Raw genomic sequence first — 23,055 nt, 5'->3', positions numbered from 1 at the left:
ATTTTTAATTAAACTCTTGCTGAAGAAAATTCAGTGCAAGATTAGTGACTATGTTAATATAATAAGCTACACAGGAACAGAGATGATTTATGAAATTGTTCAGCCCACTTGCTTGCCAGAACAGAATTCTTCCTAATTGCATATTTATGATGATTTTAAATGGTTCTGTACTTTAAAGTTACACTTCCTGTCACTTCCCACGTGTGTTTATACCACGGCTATACTTTAAGGAAAATATTTACAAATACTCACCCTGTATTTTTCTTTACTGATTTCCTTACACTGCTTTGTTACACTCCATTAACTTTCTGTAGTTTTTCAACATTTGCACAACACAAACTTTACAATTGCAATTTCTTAGCCATTGCTAAGCCAGTTTGCACTTCAGATTCCCCTAAGCACTTCAGCACTTCATTTAAATCTCCTAGCTGTTATTTCTCCAATTTGTCAATATAATTCCACTAAATGCTACTTAGGTCTAAAACAGATGAAAAGAAACACCCTTCATACCACAACTCTGGAAGCCTTCGTAGGTGGCATTTGTTAAAGGCAGAAATTATCTCAAGATAATATGACATGTATTATGAGGATGATGTCTTTTCTGTAGTATAAGAGAACTGCTTTAACAGATACACCATACCTGTGTTTTAAATTCTAATATTTGCTAGTCTCTATAAAGTACCACTCAATAACTATGCATCTCTCAAAATTGCACTTGCCTTTTTTATCCACTTGCACTGAGAATCAACACTAAATTGTCAGGACTCTATCGGTTGCTGACTGAAATCCAGCGTATGAGAAACAACTTTTAAAAATAAGAATCTCAATTGAGAGCATTTAATCCTACAATATCCAGACCAACAAACTGCTCCAACTTGTTTTTCTTTTGCCAACCTAAACAAGCATCTGACAAAATATTACTGTACCATACCCACTATGTTAGACAAGAATTTTTTAACACAGATTCAGAACAACAATGCACAATCTTCCAGAGTGCAAGCTAACTTTCTGAATCCAGACTATATTGGGCTATATTGCCCATTTCTTTCTTGTGTCTTCACTGGATCTGTTCAGTCTCCTGGTTTCATCATTAGCTGCTTTAAAATCTGTTTAAAATAATTCATTTTTTATGAAATGGTTTAAAAACCCTTCTGAAAGAAAAATCAATATATTAATTAAACAGAAATAAAGGAAGCAGTAATTAATTTTGTGGTAAAACAATTGCCACATGGTAAACACTAACTTCGTAGAAACTAAAGATACTGTAACATCTAGAAAAATATGTAGGAAGTTTTGTGCGACTATGTTTTGCAACCCTTCTGTCTGCTGAGCACCATGGCATTAGTCTGAGTATTAACCGTTGTTCTATTCAATCTCTTTACACATACCAGGAGAAAATAAAAACAGAGGGAACACAACACAGCTATTTCTCCTTGCTCAGATTCAGTAAAATCAGCAACATAACATGAAAACTTACATTTATTGATTCATCCCCTTCCAGATTTTCTGCTGTCCCATTGTCACAGTTAGCTAGCTGAGCTATTTCTGGAAACAAAGATTAGAAACTTCATTTTAAGCACATAAAACCTGAAAAGTGTTCTTCTAGAATACCCAATGAACATGCTGTCCAATCTGTATTATCTGCAAGTAACTTTCAGGGCATCTCCAAGCACATAAAAAAAAAAAAAAATCCCATCCAGAAGACATGCTATTCAATGCTTATGTAGTCTTCCACTGAAGAATTCAAACAGCCATAAAGCAATGAAGATCAGTATTGTTACCATTGCTGAGCCATGGAAATTCTCAGATCTGAGAGTTTAAGTGTAAGACAGCTCTAATCTGCTAGAACTACTGAGGATCTCATCCCCTGAGGGATTAATAGTAGGCTGCATCCTTGCTGGGCTCTTCCACAGTTAAGAACAAAATTTTTCTAGTTTAGATTAGATGAGAGGACTCGTATGGTTTGCATCTTCTACACATAAATGCTAATAAACTTAACAGAATTAAGATAAAAGCCATTTTCTTAGAAGCTTATAATTTATGGGGTCACTAACAGAGATGACCTCATAGCAGCTTTCGAGTATCTGAAGGGTGGCTATAAGAATGCTGGGGAGGGTCTCTTCATTAGGGACTGTAGTGACAGGACAAGGGGTAATGGGTTAAAACTTAAAACAGGGGAAGTTTAGACTGGATATAAGGATGAAGTTTTTTACTGTGAGGGTGGGGAGGCACTGGAATGGGTTGCCCAGGGAAGCTGTGAATGCTCCATCCATGGCGGTGTTCAAGGTTGGACAAAGCCTTGGGTGGTATGGTTTAGTGTGACGTGTCCCTACCTACAGCAGGGGGGGTTGGAACTAGATGATCTTATGGTCCTTTCCAACCCTAACTATTCTATGATTCTATGACTTCTCTGGGAAACAGATTTTGGGAGTCTGTAACTTGACACAGTTGTCCCTGTCAGAGTCAACCCATGCTTCTGCTCCTAAGCCTATCCTGTTCTTCAGGAGACAGTAACTAAGAATTCATCTCAGTAATAAATGCTAAACAGGACAGTTGGTAGATAAAAGACCCTGGGAAGCTTAGCATTACTTTAATCTTACATGTTGTTAATCATATAATCCACACAGCCAAGGTTACACATACTATTCTAATTATGTGCTGGGGATCGGAGATATGACCACCTGAAATTTGTGAGGTGTGCTTTTATCTCAGGACTGTTAACTGAATTTACAAATATGAGAAATAATTGAATACTCACATAGAATATCTAAACTGGATTTTTCCATATAATAATAAGTGACTATTACAAGAGACATTCTGCCCAACACTCACTGTAATCATTAGAGCAAATTAACCACACAATCTTGTGTTGGAACAGCTAAAGATTTAAGAAGTAACTCCGATTGTACTCACTATTCAAAACACTACATGTGTAAAGTGTAAGAATTAGAAGTAATCAAAATGTCACCTCAAAATCCAAACAGATCTTTAATCTATTAATCTATTAGAGAAGCTAAAAATTCAAAAAATTCTGAATAAGAAGTTAATAAAAAGATCTCTACTGAGAACAAATATTAAAAAAAAAAAAACAACCAACAACAATAACAAACAAACAAACAAAACTAAAAAAAAAAAAGAACTGGCAAGCCTAAGCTAAAATGACAGATCAAACTTGAAACTGGAGTGGATTTCCCTGGCAAAAGTCATAGTTTTGTGAACGTGGGGTTTTTATGCCAGAAGTGCTGATGAAACCTTTATTGTACAGGTGAGAACCAAGCAAGCTAGAATAATATATTTTGACAGCCTTCTCAACTGAAATTATTTTCATAAATAGAGAATTAAAATAAGCCATTTTTAACCAGAACTGTTGCAGAATAATCATTATCTGAGGAATACATATTATTTGCAAGCAGTAGGTAATAATGGAACAGAACCAGGCACCAGCTTTCGAAATGGGGAACTGTGGAACCATTTTGCAATGCCTGAAGAGATCTTTAAAACTCATTTAAATACCATTAAACATCTGCCCTTTTTCTTTCATTGATTTAAACCATTTCTGAAGACTCATGTTTCAAAAAGGTAAAGATGGTAATTTAAAAACCATGGGCAAAGACTTCTCCCTGGGGAACTCTTCAGAAATGCAGCCACCAGTCCCTGCTAAGTGATGAATCTGCTCTGGTATTGGTTTCAGTACAGTATAAATTTATCTAGCATTATCTCCAAGTAATACATGCATCATTTCACTCAAAGAAAGGACACTACAGCTTTACCAGTGAACAAAGGAGGCAAGTATAGAAAGATATAAAAAAGCAGGATGCTCTTCTCTGCAGAGGAAGTAAAATATGTAAACATTATGAACATTGCAAACATAATTTAAGAGCTTACTTGAAAATACAATTCTTTGTTTCAGGATAATTGGTGTAACTGAGGTGGGTTTTCTTTGTTTTGAAATACTTCGTTCACCTATTTTAAAATTTCTATTTTTGCAGAGAAAGAATTTAAATAGCTCTCAGGGAGATGATCTTAATGCAGTACTTTTTATAGTAACTAAAACAATGTTTAAAGAATCTAAACTATTAAACCCCAGATAATTTAAGATGTCATTGTACAGTGATTTACTGTCACTTTTTCTAGGGAAGCATTAATATGAATCAGATGGCCTGAATTATTTGATCACAAATCTATATACTCATTAATGTATAAAATGTTATAAATAATTCAACCACCCAACTCTCCAATTTAACCAAAGATCAGTAATCCATACATCATACATCCTTTAGTATTTACTGACAAGCCACACTGCCCACTTTATCCTCCTTAAAAAACCCAAACACCACATTTCAACTATCCTTGAATGCTTCAAGTTTGTTTTATATTAATATTCAATTTATGAAATGTAATTATGTGTCCTAGATGAAGTACTCTTACGTCAAGTAAGTGTTTAGTCTGAGAAAACAGTATCCCTTATTTATATAAAGCATGTGTCTCTAGACCTCTTTCACAATAAACTGTTTTTAAAAGTTCGAAGATATTAAACTTAGGTAGTGTCTAATTCTTGAGTTATGCAGAGAAACACTTTTATCCAAGAGGTCACAAAAAATTAATTAGTAGGATAAGGTCCAAGTGGCAACCAAGGTCAATTATACTAACCTCTCAATGAACACTTTAAATTAAACCTTGTATACTCAATCAGTGAACAATTCATGAATTGCCAAGTCTAGGCCAAATCTAGCTCTCCAAATCCAGAAAGCACCCCTTTATCTTGCAGAGAACTAAGCTACTTCTCAATCTCTTGCAGTACCACATGGAAAATAATAAACACATGCATTTTCCCAATTCACTTGGCTTCTTTGCTGCACTCTGAATCCAAGCAAAAAGAGTTAAACTGCTTAATCTATACCTCAGATAAAAATAATACTAGATTTGGATGAGGAATTTCTTCTGTGAAGGCAGGAAGCAGAACAATAATTGGCTTGACTGTCTTTATCTGTTAGTGTAATACAAATATAATCTGTAACAATATCCAACCTAATTGAGAATCAGATCTAATAAAATTACTGACAACATATGGCAGTGCTAAACTTCACAAGCTGTTGAAGTTGAACAAAAGTTTTCTTTTAACACACAGTACACTACCCCTTCAAGGAAATGGGATCTTGAATCACGAAAACTGGTTTAAAAAAAAATTAATTGATCGTGGCGTTTTGCTATTGTGTTATCAAGTGACCACCCTAGAGACCATCCACGTTCTGGGTCATAACACAGAAGATAAGTAGGCACAAGCTAGACTTATTTTCCATGATGGCATTTCTACTAATTTCTTCCAATAGCAGGACTAGCATTGAACACAATGAACCAATTTCCATCTGTCACCGGTGATAGAACGTGCTCTCAGGATGAAAAAGATAATGGTCTGGTTAGGAGACAGAAGCAATTTTAGTTTTCCCCATGCTGTCCTTAAAAGAAAGATCAGGCAAACAAAAAATCTGCAGTTCCAATTAGAACCCAAATTCTCCCTACATAAGTTCTCAACATGGACACATAAATTATCCAGAAAAATAAGTATTTGCAGTTTTAATAGGAATGGGAGATACTCTTCTCAGGGACTCTAAGATGTGGGATCCTGGGGGAACTGAAGGGCATATAACAGTTCAGCCTAGGTTTCATTAACACCTGTGGTTGGCTAACAGTTGCCATCGAATTATACCAGTAAATTTCAGCTAGAGCTGAAGAAAAAAAGTTGTATTGCCAGGCTGGAAGATGACAAGTATTACCGACACAGTGTGATTGTGAATGATATTCACAACAGAAATATCGCATATAGCCATTTTAATGCCTTTGAGCTTGTAAGGGTACTGTGAGGGATAGCAAATACTTGCTCTGCTACCATTTTTAGTTTAATCCTTTTACGGTATAGACATTAGAGCTAGGGTTTTTTTTCAGTGATGTCCAGTGATAGGACAAGGGGCAATGGGTGTAAACTGGAGTACAGGAGGTTCCATGTGAACATCAGGAAAAACTTCTTTACTGTGAGAGTGACAGAGCACTGGGACAGGTTGCCCAGGGAGGTTGTGGAGTCTCCTACGTTGGAGATATTCAAGGCCCACCTGGACAAGTTCCTGTGTGATGTACTCTAGGTTACCCTGCTCTTGCAGGGGGGTTGGACTGGATGTCCAACCCTTGGGATTCTGTGATTGTGCGATTATCAGAATGATTAAACACACTGAGAAGGAAGAATTTAGGTGGATAGCTGGACCACAAGATGCACTTACCTTCCAGAGGATCTTTATTTAAGCCCAGTTGGCTAATAATGTATCGAGGGATGTCTGTTTTAATGCCTTGTCCCTCTTTAGCATGGCCTTCAGCTGCTTCCAAAAGATAGTAAAACTCTTCAGGATCAAATTCCTAGGAAAAACAAACAAAACAAAAAAAAAACAAACAAAAAAATACCATCATTCTCTGTGTAGAAATGGAAGTCTTGAAGTCCAACATAAAAACTTCCTTTTCTTCTTCTGTTGCAAATATTGGCCATTTCCCTTACTAAAACCAATACCCCTTTATTCTGTTACCAGTAATCTATTACTCTGATTCCTATACAAGACACTAGGCAATAAAATTCCATACCATTACTTTAGAGCACTACCTTGTAAGACTAGTAAGTTCACTGCCCTCAGAACTTCCTATAATATGTAGAGTGAAATGCCTTATAACCAGCAGCAATAAAATTTCAAATACAGAAGACTATCTCCCTGCAGCTGCATGCATATATAAATCCACTACTGAAATGAAGAACCTATGTAAATATATTTCTCTCCACTTTGATTCTAAATGAAATTCTAAATGAAATTCTAAATGAAATTTTCAAGTATTTTTAATCAATATATGTGTAGTATGTTTTGTGGAAAATAAATTTATTAAATAAATAAATTAAATAAATTAAATAAATTAAATAAATAAATTAAATTAAATAAATAAATTAAATTAAATAAATAAATAAATTAAATAAATAAATTAAATAATTTAAATAATTAAATTAAATTAATCACTAACTACAGAACGAAGCCAAAATTCTAAGTTGCTGAAAATAACCTCTGAACTTAATTGATCCAATTGCTCCAAATCTAGAAATTAAACATCCTCCTTTGGGAGTCAATTATATTACAACTATCATTTATACTATGCCTAAAAGATGAGCATCAAAGGAGAATACAAACACAGAAACTCAAAACTCTGCCTATCCCCCAAGTCTCTTGGAAATACATTTATTTTACTACCTTCTAGATGATAAAAATAGGAAAGCATTGAAAGGAACAAAGAAGTTCCTAGAATGGTTTGGTTGTGTTTTTTTTTTTTTAAACAGACTTTCTCTATGTACAGGTATGAATTAATACCAAAACATCTCTAACATAACCACTGCGATCTTCAAGATGTTTGTGCCAACCATAGATCACAACAGGTGTAATGCTTAATAGAGCGAGAGTCAGAGACACGAAACATTGATTTAATGAAACTGAGTATGTCAGCGCCATCAACAGTATCTGTGAAAATCAGGCAGACTGCTGAGCTAGTTAGCTTCCCTGGTGGTCACTCCATAGCCTGCCATAACTCCACATGGCTGGAGATTGCGTGCTGAGTCACAAGGCTCCTGTCCTAGCTCCTCAGCCTACCTAGGACGCAGGAACAAAATGTCCCACCCTGGAAAATAGCTTGAGAAAAAGTATCCTGTTTCATTTTGGAAGCCTCCAAACTGCTGTGGCTACCAGGAAGAGTTACAGGGAATCTACCATGACATGTCTTTCAAATTTTCAGTCTTGTGGAAACAATCTTAATTCATTTGTCATGAAATAAGTTTCATCATTTCCAGCCTAATCAAAAGGATTCACCAGAAATCCAATGCACATGAACTACCCAAATCCTGTCATTGAGCATAAAGTTTCAGGATGCTGCTGAACTGCTCAAAAATCTGTATTACATGCTGTTTCAGCCTTTCTCTCCTATCTGACATACTGTCCCCAGCCATCTCTCTTACATGTTACTCCTTGGCACTGACAAACACAACAATGTGATGATATATGCCAAGAGTTCCTATATACCTTCTTCAGGAAAACATCATCATGTCCTTACCTGCTGCAGTGGCAGATACACAGCATCTCTTCCACTTGCTAGTAAGTCAAGGTATAATTACAAAACTGATACTTTTAATCAGATGTGTGTGCCTGCATACATCTACCTAAATACACACACACATATACACAGACACAAATAATTAAAAGCAACAGATTTCTGATCTTTACAACTCTGTTTCATTTTCCATATACAAATGGATAAAAATCTTTCAGCATTTGCCAGTAGCTCTTGGCACATACAAAACTGAAAAAGATCTATTCATATGATTATCAAGTGAATAAAAATAGAAATTCACATATCATGATCACCTGAGCCAAGATCACCATCAAAAACCAGACAGCATTACTGCATGGTATCTGAAAATTCTCTTGATGGTAGTGCTGGATTTATTTCCTACGATGCTATGAACTTTCTTACGAGGCTTAAGTCTTCCATACCTAGTATCTATTTCAGTCAGACATTCTAAAATAACAGCCAATATTAGTCAAAAGTTTCCAGAGGGATGCTATGGAAAAATATTGTTTGTGTAAGATTACATGATTCCTGTTTATGGAACAGGCTTAATACCTTTCTGCATGAGAAACATGCTGCTTTGTGAGAGTACACCTAAATATTTTTTCAAAAACCTGCCTCTGCAGAAACATCTCATGCAGTGTTGTTACATTTCCATTTATGTCTCCTGAAGATCCTGTATGAAGTAAGAACACTAAGTGAGCTGTGCTGGCTTTCTCTGCAATTGCTGCTCTGAAACTCCCAGCTACGAGACACAGTCATCTGGCCTTGTGATACTGTCCTCTGAACTGCATCAGCAGGCGGAGCAAAAAGAGGAATATGGATGTACAACAGCTCTGCTTGAAGTGTGATAAGCTTCGAAGGAAGTAGCCTAGGATAAAATCCCAGGGGCAGAAACCCGGGACTAAGTGAATGGAGATTTGGACTTGCTAGATACTAAATTTAACATTTAGGGACATTGAACTATTGGGCAAATAGGTCACCAGGAGAGAACCTGAATTAAAAAGCTAAAGACGATGATGCTGGGGTAGAGGGTTAGGTGAAGAGAGCCAGCCAAGCATGAAAGGGAAGGACAACCATCATGAAGAAGCCTGTCAGGCCACAAGATGTATTTAAGGGAAGTTTTGAATGTGTGATGATAGAGGATGCAGAACAGAACAAGACACTGCATAAGAAATTGGGTGTAGCGGTGGAGAAAGATTCTGCAAACACTGGAAATGAAGCAGGGGAGATCACACTAGATATGAGGATTTCTGAGTTTAGGACAAAGAAGTAACACAAGTTTGGATTCAATAGCAGAGGTAAGACATGCTAAGGCATCCTCTTCTCTACAGCCTGCCTTTAAACATCTCTTACATGCTGATTCAGGCACTTTATTTTAGATCCCTCTGAACTGCAAATCATAAACAAACTGCAACTAGGAACACCGAGACATGGTGTTTCCAAAACAAAAGAGAGGCAGCTCTCAAAATGCCCACAGCTTAATGAGCCAGGTTGTGGATTAAGTGTGCCACAGATGAAGAGACATAGCACAGAGCCAAAATCAGGCTGGAAAGACTTACTAGCTCAGATTCAGTGCCATGAAAATGTAGTTTGACATTTCCAGGCATAACTTGAGTCTAGCAGCAGTTAGTGGCTCTCGCATAAGCGCTGCCAGCCTCAAATAGCTGTATGCAGCATCAACACTGCGATCCTGGTATTGGCAAGCACAGTGGCTCAACAAAGTCAGCTCAGGCTGTATGCCAGGCCTGCTGGACCCAGGCTGGTTCTTACATGGTATTTGGGTGTCTGCACCATCCTCCTGAGTACACTGTGTTCTGCAAGAGTCTATTAGTTCCACTGAGCAACCGAAAGACACTACTTCTGTGCGTAGGAGTAACTTCCCACACCTGAGCCATCCCAGATCCCACAGCAAGGGCAGGCAGAGCAGAAACACACCCACATAGCCTTACACAAGCTAGCCCAGTCTGGTGACAACAGCGCTATGCTCATGCATAAATCAGTTAACTCTTCTGCTCCTTCTGGTACCCAGCATAATTCCAACTATTTTCATATCCAGATGAACTATAATCATTCTGCCTGTTCCCCTCAGATCAGGTACTGCAGAGCTTACTGCAAGCTGCTTATACCTCTGGCAGCTATACAGTGAAACAAAATTATGAAACTTGCAACAGGAACAATAACAACAACGGGAAACCACAAAGCAATTGTGATTCCAGAACAATCTTGCCAAGGAATAGCAAAGTCTAACAAAACATCAGAAAAACCCAACTGGTTTTGATCTGGAGCTTCAGAGGTTGAGGAAAGGGATTCTATAACAGTATTTGCAACAGCAGGGAACCAAACACAACTAACTGCAGCAGGTCTCTGGCAGCTCCATGCAGTGTTTCTGAAATAAAAGCGGAAAGGATCCCACCAACAATGAAGCCCTCTTTCACTGTTTGACAGTTGTAAAGGGCCTTGAATAGTAAGTCAGGAACCTTATTACACTAACAAGTGAAAAACATAGTAAGCATGATATTACCAGGCATTCCAGTAAGCGAGCAGGACGAGCAATAACTATCAGAATTTTTCTGACAAGTTGTTTAATAAATGCCAGTTCTCCACTGTCTGATCGCTCCTGAGCCTAAAGGAGAAAAATAAAATGATTATTAAAAAAAAAATAAAACACACTTGAAAAGAATATATGATATCTGGAACACCTTTCAGGGTTTGAAGCGCATACTTAAACAGCATGTCACTTTCAAGATGCCAACAGAAATAACAAGGATTTGAGCAAGGCTGTGATTTCAAATTGAAATAATCCCGTTTATACAATTCTAACATTGAAAATAAAACAAATAAAAGCGCCTACAACAGACATAATACCTACCTTTTTCTTTTAAAAACTCATACATCAGTTTTGCAAAAGGGACTGTATTTCAATACAACATACATCTTTCTACAAGTACAGTCTCAACTTGTTCATAATTATAGGATGAAATGAAAACTGACCTAGGTAATATTAACGTAAGTAACATCCATGCCAGATTGATACTGATTTCCTGTGTCACATGTCATACTATAATGACAAGGACATATAAATCTAAGCATATATATATATATATATATGGAGAGAGGCTCCATATAAAGGTACATGTAGAAAAGAAGACAATGAAAAATTTAGTTCTATAAGGATTACAACAAAGTGGGTAAAACTACTACAGAAAAACGAACACATACATAAAAACAGGTTTGCTAACATTTGCACAATGGCCTGAACTACATTTCAGATTTCTTCCAAATGTTCCTAAGAACCGATTATATAATTCTAGTATGCTAATGAATGCAAAGAAACTGCATCATTTTCTTCCTGATTAAAATACACTAATAGTCCTTCACTCAAATACCAAAGCATTTCTTTGTTCAGAATAGTAAATTGTAGTTTTTCGTCATCTCTTGCTTATTCAAAACCACAGAGAGAATTCAGAAACTAACCTTTAAAAAGTGATTAATAAGGGTAAGTAATTTTCATACAATGTATCTCATTTTCTGAAGTAAAAACCCCCAATATATTATTGCAATATGCATATTGCTCTTAATACAAGCACCACAATTTTAAACTCTACCAAATATCTGAGAAGAATTAATCGGTGAAGTTTGAAGTAGGAGAAGAAGAAAAAGGCACAAATACCAGCTGGCATTCTGCAATAGGTTTTGGAAGACCTTTAACTGGGAAGAAGCATTTGTGTTCTGCACACTTACCAAACTATGCTCAGAAAACCCTCTTCTGCAAATAAACCACCTGCCTATTTTAATAACCAGCAAAATTCAAATCACCTTCGTGCTCATGTGAACAAAAGACTCATCTCAGGTCACATTTAGGAGGAATGAAGCAGAAAAGCATTCAGGTCCACCTGACCTTGACCTTAGCATTATAAAAATATTGGTGGAATGGACCTGCTCAAAGCTCAAGGGAACCTTCCCCCGGTATGCAAAGTAACCACAACGTGCCAACGAGCAGTAGGAGGTGCAGCTTTCTACTGAGCCTCACAGGTGGAACCTGACAACAAATGTACTGCATGAACCCAACGCACACCTGAGTGACCACAAACAAGCTGTGCCAAGAGAACATTTTCTTACTGGCAGATTTTGCTGTCAACAGGTATTAAGTAGTTGACTCAAAAGTTAAATCTGACTATTTTAAGGTATTATGTTTTGCAGAACAGGAAATTTTTACATGGTAAAGAATTAGCATCATAGACCACGATAAAATGAGTCTTTCGGTGTTTTCTGGTTTGTATTTAGCGGGGTTTTTTTGTTTGTTGTTTTGGGTTTTTTTTTATAATGCATTAATTTATATGCAGACTGCAGAATAACTTGTTAGAGTAAGTTTTTTTAGTGGGTTTGGAGGGGGGATATTAACATGTTCTCCTCAGTCCACTGACTGAAGCCATTTTAAAGGATATATTCTTAACAGTGATTAACAGTGGTTCCATAAATCTTAACTTAGACAGCTGTCCTTGTATTTTGACACAATCACCAGCATAATTCACAGTCAGATATCTATCTCCAGCCAACTGGCCAACTCGGCCTGCACTTTGGCATCATAAAACTCAGCAGTATTTCACAAGAAGGTGGCTAGTTCATACTTCCTTTTGACTAGTAAGCAAGCTGTATTTATTTTCTGTTTAAAAAACAGGGTTTCAATAATGCTGAAATAAATCACAGATGTCCTAAGTTTCGCACTGTTTTATGAAGAAGAAAAGTTTGGAATAGAAGAGTTACAGAAAACCCATTTAGTGAATAGAAGTTTACAAAAAAACAGCACAGAGGGGGGGAATAAAAAAAAAACACACCAAAGCCTTAGCAACTGCTCCTGCATTTTAAAAAAAAACAAAACCCAACAACAACAAAAAAAACCAACCTCAAAAGACAATACAGAAATTAAGGTAGGCATACTATCTTAGAACCTCAGGTAGAAAATTTCAAGTCAGTATCAAATCTGCTGGTCTATCACATTAACTTTGCCTCAAAATGTGCTATAAAATCCCACACAAACTAGTACATTACATGATGTACTCACTGGTTTTAAAATGATACATTCATAAACTGCAGTCATAGAGCATTTATTTTGTCTTTTTAAGTTCCTCATTCATTTAGTCAATTATGGAAGTTTCTACACTTCCATAATTTACATTATGCCTGTTAATAAGCTGTTTAATTATGAAAGGATTATTATAAATATTTAAATCATTAAATAAGCTCTAGCAAAGGGAAAGCTAAGGGCTGCTTTCTCGACACAGCAGGCAATTAGTAGTGTTGATAAAGTGGAAAGTGTATGTTTCCTCATTTATCCACTGTAAATGGAGTAGCAAGCCTTCTCATTTAGGGCTTATGTACACACTTCTGTAAGCAATCTGTAACTTGCACTGAATGACAAAATGTGGTTGTTTCTGTGATGTTTACAACCCATCTATTCCAGACCAGTACACTAGAATACTATATGGTCTCTGCAGTGGTCCTAACATAGAATAAAACTGCTATGAATACTACTCTGACAATTATTCAAGTGAATAGTCATGATTACTTCAAGACAACTCCTCTTAGGCTAACAGATTTAAATGATTTTTCAAGCAAACACAACACTGTTCTCATAGCTCATACCTCCTGAAGCAATTTGTCTAACTTCTGCTGTAATTCAAGGAAGTATCGTGATGTAATGAGGCCTTGATGAGACTTATCCAAACAATCTCGAGCCAGTTCTGTGATCTGATGGTGGGTAAAACTGAGCACTCCATCTGCCAGGGGAAGGACATTCTCTGGAGAGTGATTTGTTATAATGTCATTAAGTCTCTCCTCCATCTGAGCTGTGGCCTATAGACAAACAGATACATGATACATTAAATCAGCCAGCTTTACATAAATCTAACAGCTTCAGTGCTTACGTTCTATGACATTTCTCTACTAAGACGCTACCATGCTGGAATGTGTGAAAAGTTACCAAGTTGGAATGCATGGAATGACTGAAGCAAAAAAGTAAGCCAACAGAAAGGCAAAGTGACAGATGACGTTTCCCCACATTACCAGTTCAGAAAAGCAACAGCCTTACTGTTCTGCTATGCAGACTGATTCGGAGAAAACTCTAGGGACAAGCTTGCCAACAAAGTTTTCAAGCTGACATGCAGGTATTCTTCATTGCGGCACCAGGAGACACGGGGAATAGCTCCTCCTAACGTGTGTCCCCCAACTGCCACACAAGCCGTTCTTTTATAGTCCCCAAGCATACATACATATTCATGAGGCTACATATGGATTACATCACTTTCCAGAAAGTCCCCTGCATGAATACAGAATTGTGGTGGTGGTCTCTGAGGGTCATTTACTTCTTCCAACAATCTTCATCACTTCTGGCAGCCTTTGAATCACGCACAGTAGATGCTCATACCAGTTTAATTGGTTCGTTAGCACCAGAGACATAATAATCCTCCTATCCTCCTACTTATCAGTTAGTTTAACTGTAGCCCATCCTGGACACCTGCGGTTCCCAGATACTCCTTATCCCTGTGTCCTGTTCTTCTAGACTGTTTTTCTTAAAACTATGTCAACTATAACTATTTACCTTGTGAGAATTCTCAGTATGTTCTCTATCTGTACTCTATTTTTTTTCTCAATGTATCATGCACCTCAGTAATTTTCCATTGCTACTGTTACAAAGCCATCAAACTTAACATTACTTAAAACTAATTCTAAAGGTTTCTGTATTCCATTTTGTGATTTTGTGCCCCTTTGTCTCAAGATCCTCCCCTCTATCTGCCACTGCTGATTAACTGTGCTGATTAACTAATCTTGTGATGATCACTAAAGAGAACACCCATGATTATAAAACTTTAAAGTCCAAAATAAAAAGGGGGAGGGGAAGAAGAGAACACATGGGGTTCTACTCTGTTCTGCTAAAACTGCATATACTACAGAATATCCAGAATATCTTGCCTCCTTTCAGGCAGGTTATACCACATGAATATTTCACTGGGCAAAGTCTGAATGAACACTGACTGATTAAAAACACCACAGACTTACTGGTCCTGTCAGATAGGTTTGCAAGTTGCTAAGTATGTCTGTTTTACTAAATCAACTTTCTGGTTCTCACAAAACTGCAGAGGCTTAAAAAAATTAAAGGTAGCTTTATTATTAAAAAGTAATCTCGCACACCTCTTAGTTCGTATCTAAAACAGTGAAATGGGTGGATCATTCCACATTTGAAATTGCTGCTCAATTGCTCTGCAAATTCTGACAAATCTCTCTTCATATATCTATGAATTAATTTCTTCTATTTTTTACACACTTTTTGTAACAGTATCAGCTTTACCATATTTTATGTTCCAGGGATCATAAAAATCCTACAAGCAACCAAGACCACAGTGCTCTGAGCTACACACTCATTTGTGTCTCAGACCCTCAGACCTCTGGACATGACAGCAACATATGCCCATTTGGTATCTCATAGCTAGACTTCCACACCTGTTTAGTGATCTTCACAGTTAAATTAACTATATAATGAGTATCTGGGAAAAGGAATAAATGTCATTTAAAGAAAGGAATTTTCAGGTGTATCAGCAGATGCTGCACAAGACTTGTCAAAAGAAACCATTTTTCATTTATTAATTCAGTAAACATTTGCCCCAAGTACACACCACCTATATAAATCAAATGTACCATCAGTTACCAATCAGAATATACTACCAGCATGATTCATTTCAAAACCAGTTCAGCAGCTTTGCCAAACTGTCCAGTTCTCAGCAGGGATTTTCTTTATTGTGATTTTATCTTTGTAGTAAGAGTTTAGTGATGGTTTATGAAAACCACTACTGGGTTGGATCATTCGTTCTCATGAAAAAAACCCCACCACTTACTTAAAACCTATGTAGCCTATCAATTTAGATACTAGGTATCTTAAATATAATTCATTACCTTTGGGAACCTTTCTTTGTAGACATGGTTCATCATAATTATTTCATTGTCATAGCAGGAAGGAGAACGTCCAGGGCTGCAAGCAAAGCAAATTAGTCCTTTAAACTTCTCTCAGCATGAGCTACAATTAGTTACTATATTTTTGTACAGTTTATTTGCAACAAAAAGTCAACATAGGCTTCACAGGAAAAGTGCATTCTCTGATATCGTACATTTGGTTCATTTCTGCTGTTTCTGATTAGGCCTTAAAGGTTATTTAATGTTATATTTAATGCTTGACATTTAACTGCTAACTATGTTCTTAGTTTGTAACGACCCCTCAGGATATAGGCAGTTTTGCAACACTTGTGAACAACACCTCTTTCTCAGAAGGGCAACAGAGATATATTTAATGGTTAATTATAGCTATATCTGCCTCTTTGGAGGTTACATGCAATCAAAATAGCAATAACTGAACAAGAACTGTTAGCCGCAAGTGAAAATGTTAAGAATGAGCTTGTTGGTTTGTTTGGGGGTTTTGCTGCTGTTCCTTTGTTGTTGTTTTTTTAAAATCCAAACTACCAATTTTCAATCTGACTAGCAGATAAAGGAAGCAACTTCCTACAATTAATGCCAAACATATGCAGGAGTTCCATCCATGCTGGGGCACTGTGCCTCTAAGAAAAGCATGAGACTTGCAGGAAAACAGTCCATATAAGGTACCCGTGGCCTCAGCTAACCTACAAAACTGCTACCTGCAATCATGACCCTCTCTGTCCATCGTAATTGCCTTTGAAAAATTTCTATCTCATTTTCCGATTGGTGACACTAACCCATTCAGTCTGGTCTAAAAGATGAGCAACAGATAAGAAAACCCACAAAGGGGATTCTGTCCTCTAGGAGTGACTTTATCATAATGTGTACATAGGGGATTCTTGCATGAGCAAAAAAAAACGAAGTTGCCAGGGCAGGAGAACCTCAGTCTAGGCCCCTCCCACCAGTTTGATGCCAGTGCCGGCAAAGAGATGCCCAGAGCCTGGAGAGCAATAGCATGTCAGCAGCAGTTCACCTGAAGAGTAGCATAAAAGAACTCTTGCCACTCCAGACACTATGTCAGCTTCATAGAGAGCCCAACTTAAATGCCTCTATGCCAGTGCATGCAGCATGGGGAATAACAAGGGAAGCTGGGAATGTTTACACTCCTGCAAGGCTTATTAGCATCATGGAGACACAGTGGGATGCTTCCTGTGGAGTGCTGCAATGGAAGGATACAGGCTCCTTAGGAAGGACACGCTGAGGGTATGACAAAAGGGTGCCACCCTCTATGTTAATGACCAGCTGGAGTGTGCAGAGCTCCAATTGGAAATGGATGAGAAGCTGGCAAAGAGCTTATGGGTCAGGATTAAAAGGAGGGCAGGGACAGGGAACTTTACAGTGCGGTCTGCTACAGGCAGCCCAACCAGGAAGACTGAGTGAATGAGGCCCTCTACAGACAGCTAGGTGCAGCCTCACATTCACAAACCCTGGTTCTCATGGAGGACTTCAACTACCCCAGCATCTACTGGAGGGACAACATAGCAGGGCATAAGCAATCCAGGCAGTTCCTGGAATGTGTTGATGATAATTTCCTTCTCCAAGTGACAGAGGAAGCTATGAGGAAGAAGGCTGTGCTGGACTTTCTTCTCACCAACATGGTGGGGAATGTGAAGCTGGAGGGAAGCCTTGGCTGCAGTGATCATGAAATGGTGGGGTTCAAGTTCCTGAGAGTAGCGAGGAGGGTGCACAGCAAAACTCGCTACCCTGGACCTCAGGAGAGTGGACTTTGGCCTCTTCAGGAACCTCCTTGGTGGGGTAGCATGGGATGAAGCCCTGGAGCGAAGAGGGGGGCAAGCACGCTGGTTAGTACTCAAGGATCACCTCCTGCCAGCTCAGTGGTGATGCATCCAGACAAAAGAGGAAATCAAGCAAAAACAGCAAGAGGCCTGTGTGGATGAACAAGAGCTCCTGGACAAATTCAGACACAAAAAGAAAGTCTAAAGAGGGTGTAAGCAGATAGTCTTAGAGGTATAAGTGTAAATTGCCCAAGCAGCCAGGGATCAGGTTAGGAAAGCTAAGGAATGTTGAGGGCAACAAGAAAAGCTTCCATAGGTAAACCAGTGATTTACCAGTGACGACAAAAGAAGATGAGGGAAAATGCGGGCCCTCCTTTGGAAGGGAATGGGAAACCTGGTCACCCGGAACATGGAGAAGGCCAAGGTATTCAACAACTTTTTTGCCCCAGGCTTCACTGGCAAGAGCTCCAGTCACGCTTCCAGCAGGAGAAGATGGGAACTGGGAGAATGAAGAACTGCCTGTTGTAGACGATCAGGCTTGAGAACATCTACGGAACCTGAAGGTGCACAAGTCCATGGGAATTGAAAACAGGTATCCAGGGGTCCTGAGGGAACTGGCGGGTGAAGTGGCTCAGCCACAATCCATCATCTCTGAGAAGCTGTGGCAGTCCAGTGAAGTTCCCACTGACTGGAAAAGGGGAAACATAATCCCCAATTATAAAAATGAAAAAAGGAAGACCCAGGAACTACAGGCTAGTCAGTCTCACTTGGGTGCCTGGCAAGATGAGGGACTTCATTCTCCTGGAAACTATACTACTGCACATGGAAAATAGGGAGGTGATTGGTGGCAGCCAATGGCTTCACTAAGGGGAATTCATGCCTGAGAAATCTGGTGGCCAGGGTTACAGTGTTGCTGAATAAGGGAAGAGCAACAGATGTCATCTATCTGGACTTGTGCAAGGCATTTGATGCTGCCCCATATGACATCCCAGTCTCTAAACTGGAGAGATACGGATTTGACGGATGGACCATGTGTTGTATAAAGAACTGGCTGAATGGCTGCACGCAAAGAGTTGTGGTCAGCAGCTCGATGTCCAACTGAAGACGGGTGACAACTGGTGCCCCTCAGCGGTCAGTATTGGGACTGACACTACATAACATCTCTGTCAGTGACATGGGCAGGGGGACTGAGTGCACCTTCGGCAGGTTTGCTGATAACACCAAGCTGTGTGGTTCAGTTGGTAGTTGAGAGGGAAGGGATGCCATCCAGAGGGGCCTAGACACACTTGAGAGGCGGCCAATGCCAATGTCATGAAGGCCAAGAGCAAGGTCCTGTAACTGGGACCAGGCAATCCCAGGCACAGTTACAGGTTGGGCAGAGACTGGGCTGAGATCAGCCCTGAGGAGAAGGACTTCATCCCTGGCAGTGTTCAAGGCTAGGTTGGACGAGGCCTTGGGTAATATGGTTTAGAGCAAGGTGTCCCTGCCCATGGCAGGGGGGTTGGAACTTGATGATCTTAAGGTCCTTTCCAACCCTAACTATTCTATGATTCTACGATTCTATGACTTGGGAGTGCTGGTCGATAAGAAGCTCAACGTAATCTAGCAGTGTGTGCTTGCAGCCCAGAAAGCCAAACACGTGCTGGACTGCACCAAAAGAAGCATGACCAGTAGGTTGAGGGAGTTGATTCTCTCCCTCTACTCCACTCTCATGAGATCCCACTCTCAGGAGCAGGGTGAATGACTTTAGGCTGAAAGAGGGTAGATTTAATTTTGGTATTAAGAAGAAATTCTTTACTGGAACAGGCTGACTGGAGGAGTTCTGAATGCCCCATCCCTGGAAGTGTTCAAGGCCAGGCTCGACAGGGCTTTGATCAACCTGGTCTAGAGGAAGGTGTCCCTGTCCATGGCAAGGGGGCTGGAACGAGATGATCTTTCTCATTCCTTCCAACCCAAATGAAGGGAAATCTATGATTCTGTAACTGGCTTTTGGCTTTCTAAAAAGACAAAAATGAAAGCTGAAGATAACACCATGGTGGGTCCTTTAAGTGATAGGGACACTCTGTTATGGACATCCACAGGCAAAACCACTGAGGAGAGGGTAGGTGCTCTTTATGATGTTTGTTTCTACATAGTTCCAGGATATAATACATTTTGAACTTGTTTTGCAAATAAAGACTTTATTCTGTGAACAGTTTGAACTCTGGAAGAGAACCAGTGCTACTGTAAGATCAGTAATGACAAGCTCATTAAGAGTTCACAGGGGTTAGCTGCCTTCTATTAAGACACAGTTTACAACATTAAGTGGTTTACAATCACTGAAGTAAAGCCACTATTAAATCCAGAAGTAAGAATCTAAAAGAATATTCACAATTCAGCCTCGGATGCATACTTCCTCTATTATACTTTAACAATTTAAAAACCAGTGAACATCCCCAGTGTGCACAACTATGATGCTCCAGAATACATTAATTTAGATCCAACCCTTATTTCCAGATAGACAAACTCACCTGAGGCTTCGGGACCGTGGGCGCATTGTGGTGGCCCTGCACCTGTTATCACTGGCAACGTTCTCACTGGTACAGAAATGTTTAGACAGAAAATGTAGTTCATCGGGTGTCGGTTGGTATGGTAACTGGTGTAGCTTCTCTTGAGATGAGCAGGACGACTAGAAGAGCAGAACAGAACAGAACATAAGCTTCTACTGGAGCAAAAAAACATTTTTTAGACCATATTCAGTGCTTATGAATAAAGCCCTTCAATTTAGAAATTACAGGGACTGTTTCCCATGCCTGGCTACAAATTTAAAGAAGAAAATAAATAATTAGTCTCAACTTGAACAGCTAAATATAGAGTAAGTATAAACAAACTACTTCAGTCCCAAAAGAGAGCCACTGCATTTCAAAAACCTTAATTTCTTTTAAGTTTAGATGACATCTAATGTCAGTACACATGCAAATATGTAAGAACAGCTAAAACGGGTCTGCTGAAAATTAATTATTTGAATAGGACAGAATAAGCATGATAACTGTAGAATATAACTTATTGACACAACACAAATTGTCAGTTACATACCAAACATACTTCATTATCCATATTTAAGACATTACTGATGCTTTAAAAAATAAAACTTAATGTAATTTCAGTAGCTGCTGACAAAATTCATATGCTATTTTCTTGTAACACCCTATACATTCAAAATGAAGTGAAAGAACTTAATAAGTTTACCAGTAACATTATTAATGCATTTATGAAGACAGTTCTACGGCTTACAAAAGTGAAAGGATGTACACCCAAACCATCCACTCAGTATAAAAATGGAATATACAGAGACATATGAAATTTGAAGTTCTATCACAGTTAACTAACCTTGTGAAACTGCACGTGTAAAACAACACTATATAATGCAGTGCATGTGATGATCATATTTTACTGTCTTTTCTACAGCGCAGCTAGCTACCTGAGCCACTCAAAATGTTTGGAGGCAAAACTTTGAAACTACTTCACTGATACTGGATTTTATGTCCTTTTAAAGAACATGTACATAGTTCAATGCATTAATTATAGTGTAGTTAATGACTAGTATAGACAGATAAATGTTCTACTGTTTCGAGTTCCTAAACTAGTTTCCAAGGTAGCTCATCCACAAATATCCTTGTATGACTGCACAAAGCTGACTGGTAGAATGCAGCCATTCCCTTCATTTTACTTGCAGAGAAGTCAAAAACTTGCATGTCTTTCTGGAGCTCTTCAGTCTCCAGCTAGCTTTTTTAAAGAACAGTAGTTTCTCTTGTATGTTAATTTTCATGTACACATTATTGTTCTTATCTATCTTCTCATACAGGACACCAACGCCCCTGTCTTTTCTTGGAGGCCAACTCAGTAAGAGCTATATCAACTCTCGTGATGGAAATCAACTACTTTTCCCTACATTGCTAAGGTCAGCAGGTAATATCCAGGCAGGTAAGCACAGAAGCTAAACAGCCTTCTTAATTTCACGGCAACTTGTGTGGTAAAGGCTGAACATATCTTGATTCCTAGAAACTCTAGAAGAGCGTACTTACCACACTAACTCTCATGAAGTCATCTCTTAAAGGCAAAAAAGAAAACCCACTACTGGGAAAAGTTAACTTACACAGGACTGGTCTTTGTGGGATGGCTGCATCACATCAGAACAAGACAAAGTTAGCAAGACTGCATTACCTTGCTTTGCTGCAGGCTAAGAACCACACACACACCAAGAATCTAACACAGTTCACATGACAAGCAGTAACTTGTCAAGTCACAGAAATTCAGCTCTATTACATTACCTTACATGCATAATTCACACAGCATAGACAAATTCTCATCTCACACTACGGCAGCCAGTTGCAGTTAAACTCATGGTGTATTTCCTACAGCCATGCTCTGTAAGATGAAAGATACTCTAGACCATGGGAATTTCCCAATGTAGGCTATTATGGATGGCTATTTCTATAAAATCCATCTCTACCTCTTCAGCTTCAGGGGATTCTGGGAACACCAGAGGACAGTAACTTGTATCATGCTTTTCCTCATACAAAGTGTGACAGACTCTAGATCCAACAAGATTGAAGTGAGAATCTTCTGTTCACTAACCACTCTGTTGTTTCAGCACCACCACAGGCACAGGATGTGTTTTTTTGAAGGTCTACAATTCTGATCTCTGTACAAATCCAAACCCTCATAGCAAAATTCTTTACAAAATTAGGTCTCCTGGCATTCTGTAACAGCTGCTACAGAAATTACTTAAGATTTAACATGCTTTTAATTTGCACAACCAGAATGCATCATGGCAATCCAAATAGCTCTTCTAACACATAAAGGCAAATTTGCAGCCAACACCAGATAATGCAACCCCAAAGTCTCTTTCCTCATCTCCTACCCTACTTCCCCATCCAAAGAAGCTTCCAAGAATATAATCTACTGGCAAAAATATGCAACTGAGTATTTTCTCATTTTATAATTTTTATAGGCTTGCTCTCCTAGAAGACACAAAATCATCCCAAATCCATCCCATAACTGGCAAGATGAGATCCAACTTTAATGGAATACAACCAAGAGTTTCTTTTCAAATGAATAATCTTAGCAGGAGGTATTTTCATTTGACTACAACATTGTTGTGAAAACTGGTTTA

The 23,055-nt window shown here is 38.6% G+C and overlaps 1 protein-coding gene across 1 annotated transcript in view; it reads right to left on the bottom strand.

The window, feature by feature from the left end:
- LOC133215132 (microtubule-associated serine/threonine-protein kinase 4-like) overlaps positions 1–23,055 on the bottom strand; it is a 117,910-nt gene that overhangs the window by 45,471 nt on the left and 49,384 nt on the right. Inside the window, exons 5-10 of the mRNA XM_061358899.1 lie at positions 20,411–20,568; positions 16,090–16,165; positions 13,786–13,995; positions 10,664–10,765; positions 6,273–6,405; positions 1,478–1,545 (exon numbers count right to left, since the gene is read on the bottom strand). Of these exons, the coding sequence (XP_061214883.1) occupies positions 1,478–1,545; positions 6,273–6,405; positions 10,664–10,765; positions 13,786–13,995; positions 16,090–16,165; positions 20,411–20,568 (747 nt within the window). The remainder of the gene's footprint in view (positions 1–1,477; positions 1,546–6,272; positions 6,406–10,663; positions 10,766–13,785; positions 13,996–16,089; positions 16,166–20,410; positions 20,569–23,055) is intronic.

Source organism: Neopsephotus bourkii, unplaced genomic scaffold, assembly GCF_033783945.1.
Source record: "Neopsephotus bourkii isolate Nb327-2 ecotype Australia unplaced genomic scaffold, CSIRO-AGI_Nbou_v1 NB_955, whole genome shotgun sequence".
Lineage (NCBI taxonomy): Eukaryota > Metazoa > Chordata > Aves > Psittaciformes > Psittacidae > Neopsephotus > Neopsephotus bourkii.
The sequence above is the reverse complement of the archived record's forward strand: the minus strand, read 5'-3'. Positions and strand labels throughout refer to the sequence as shown.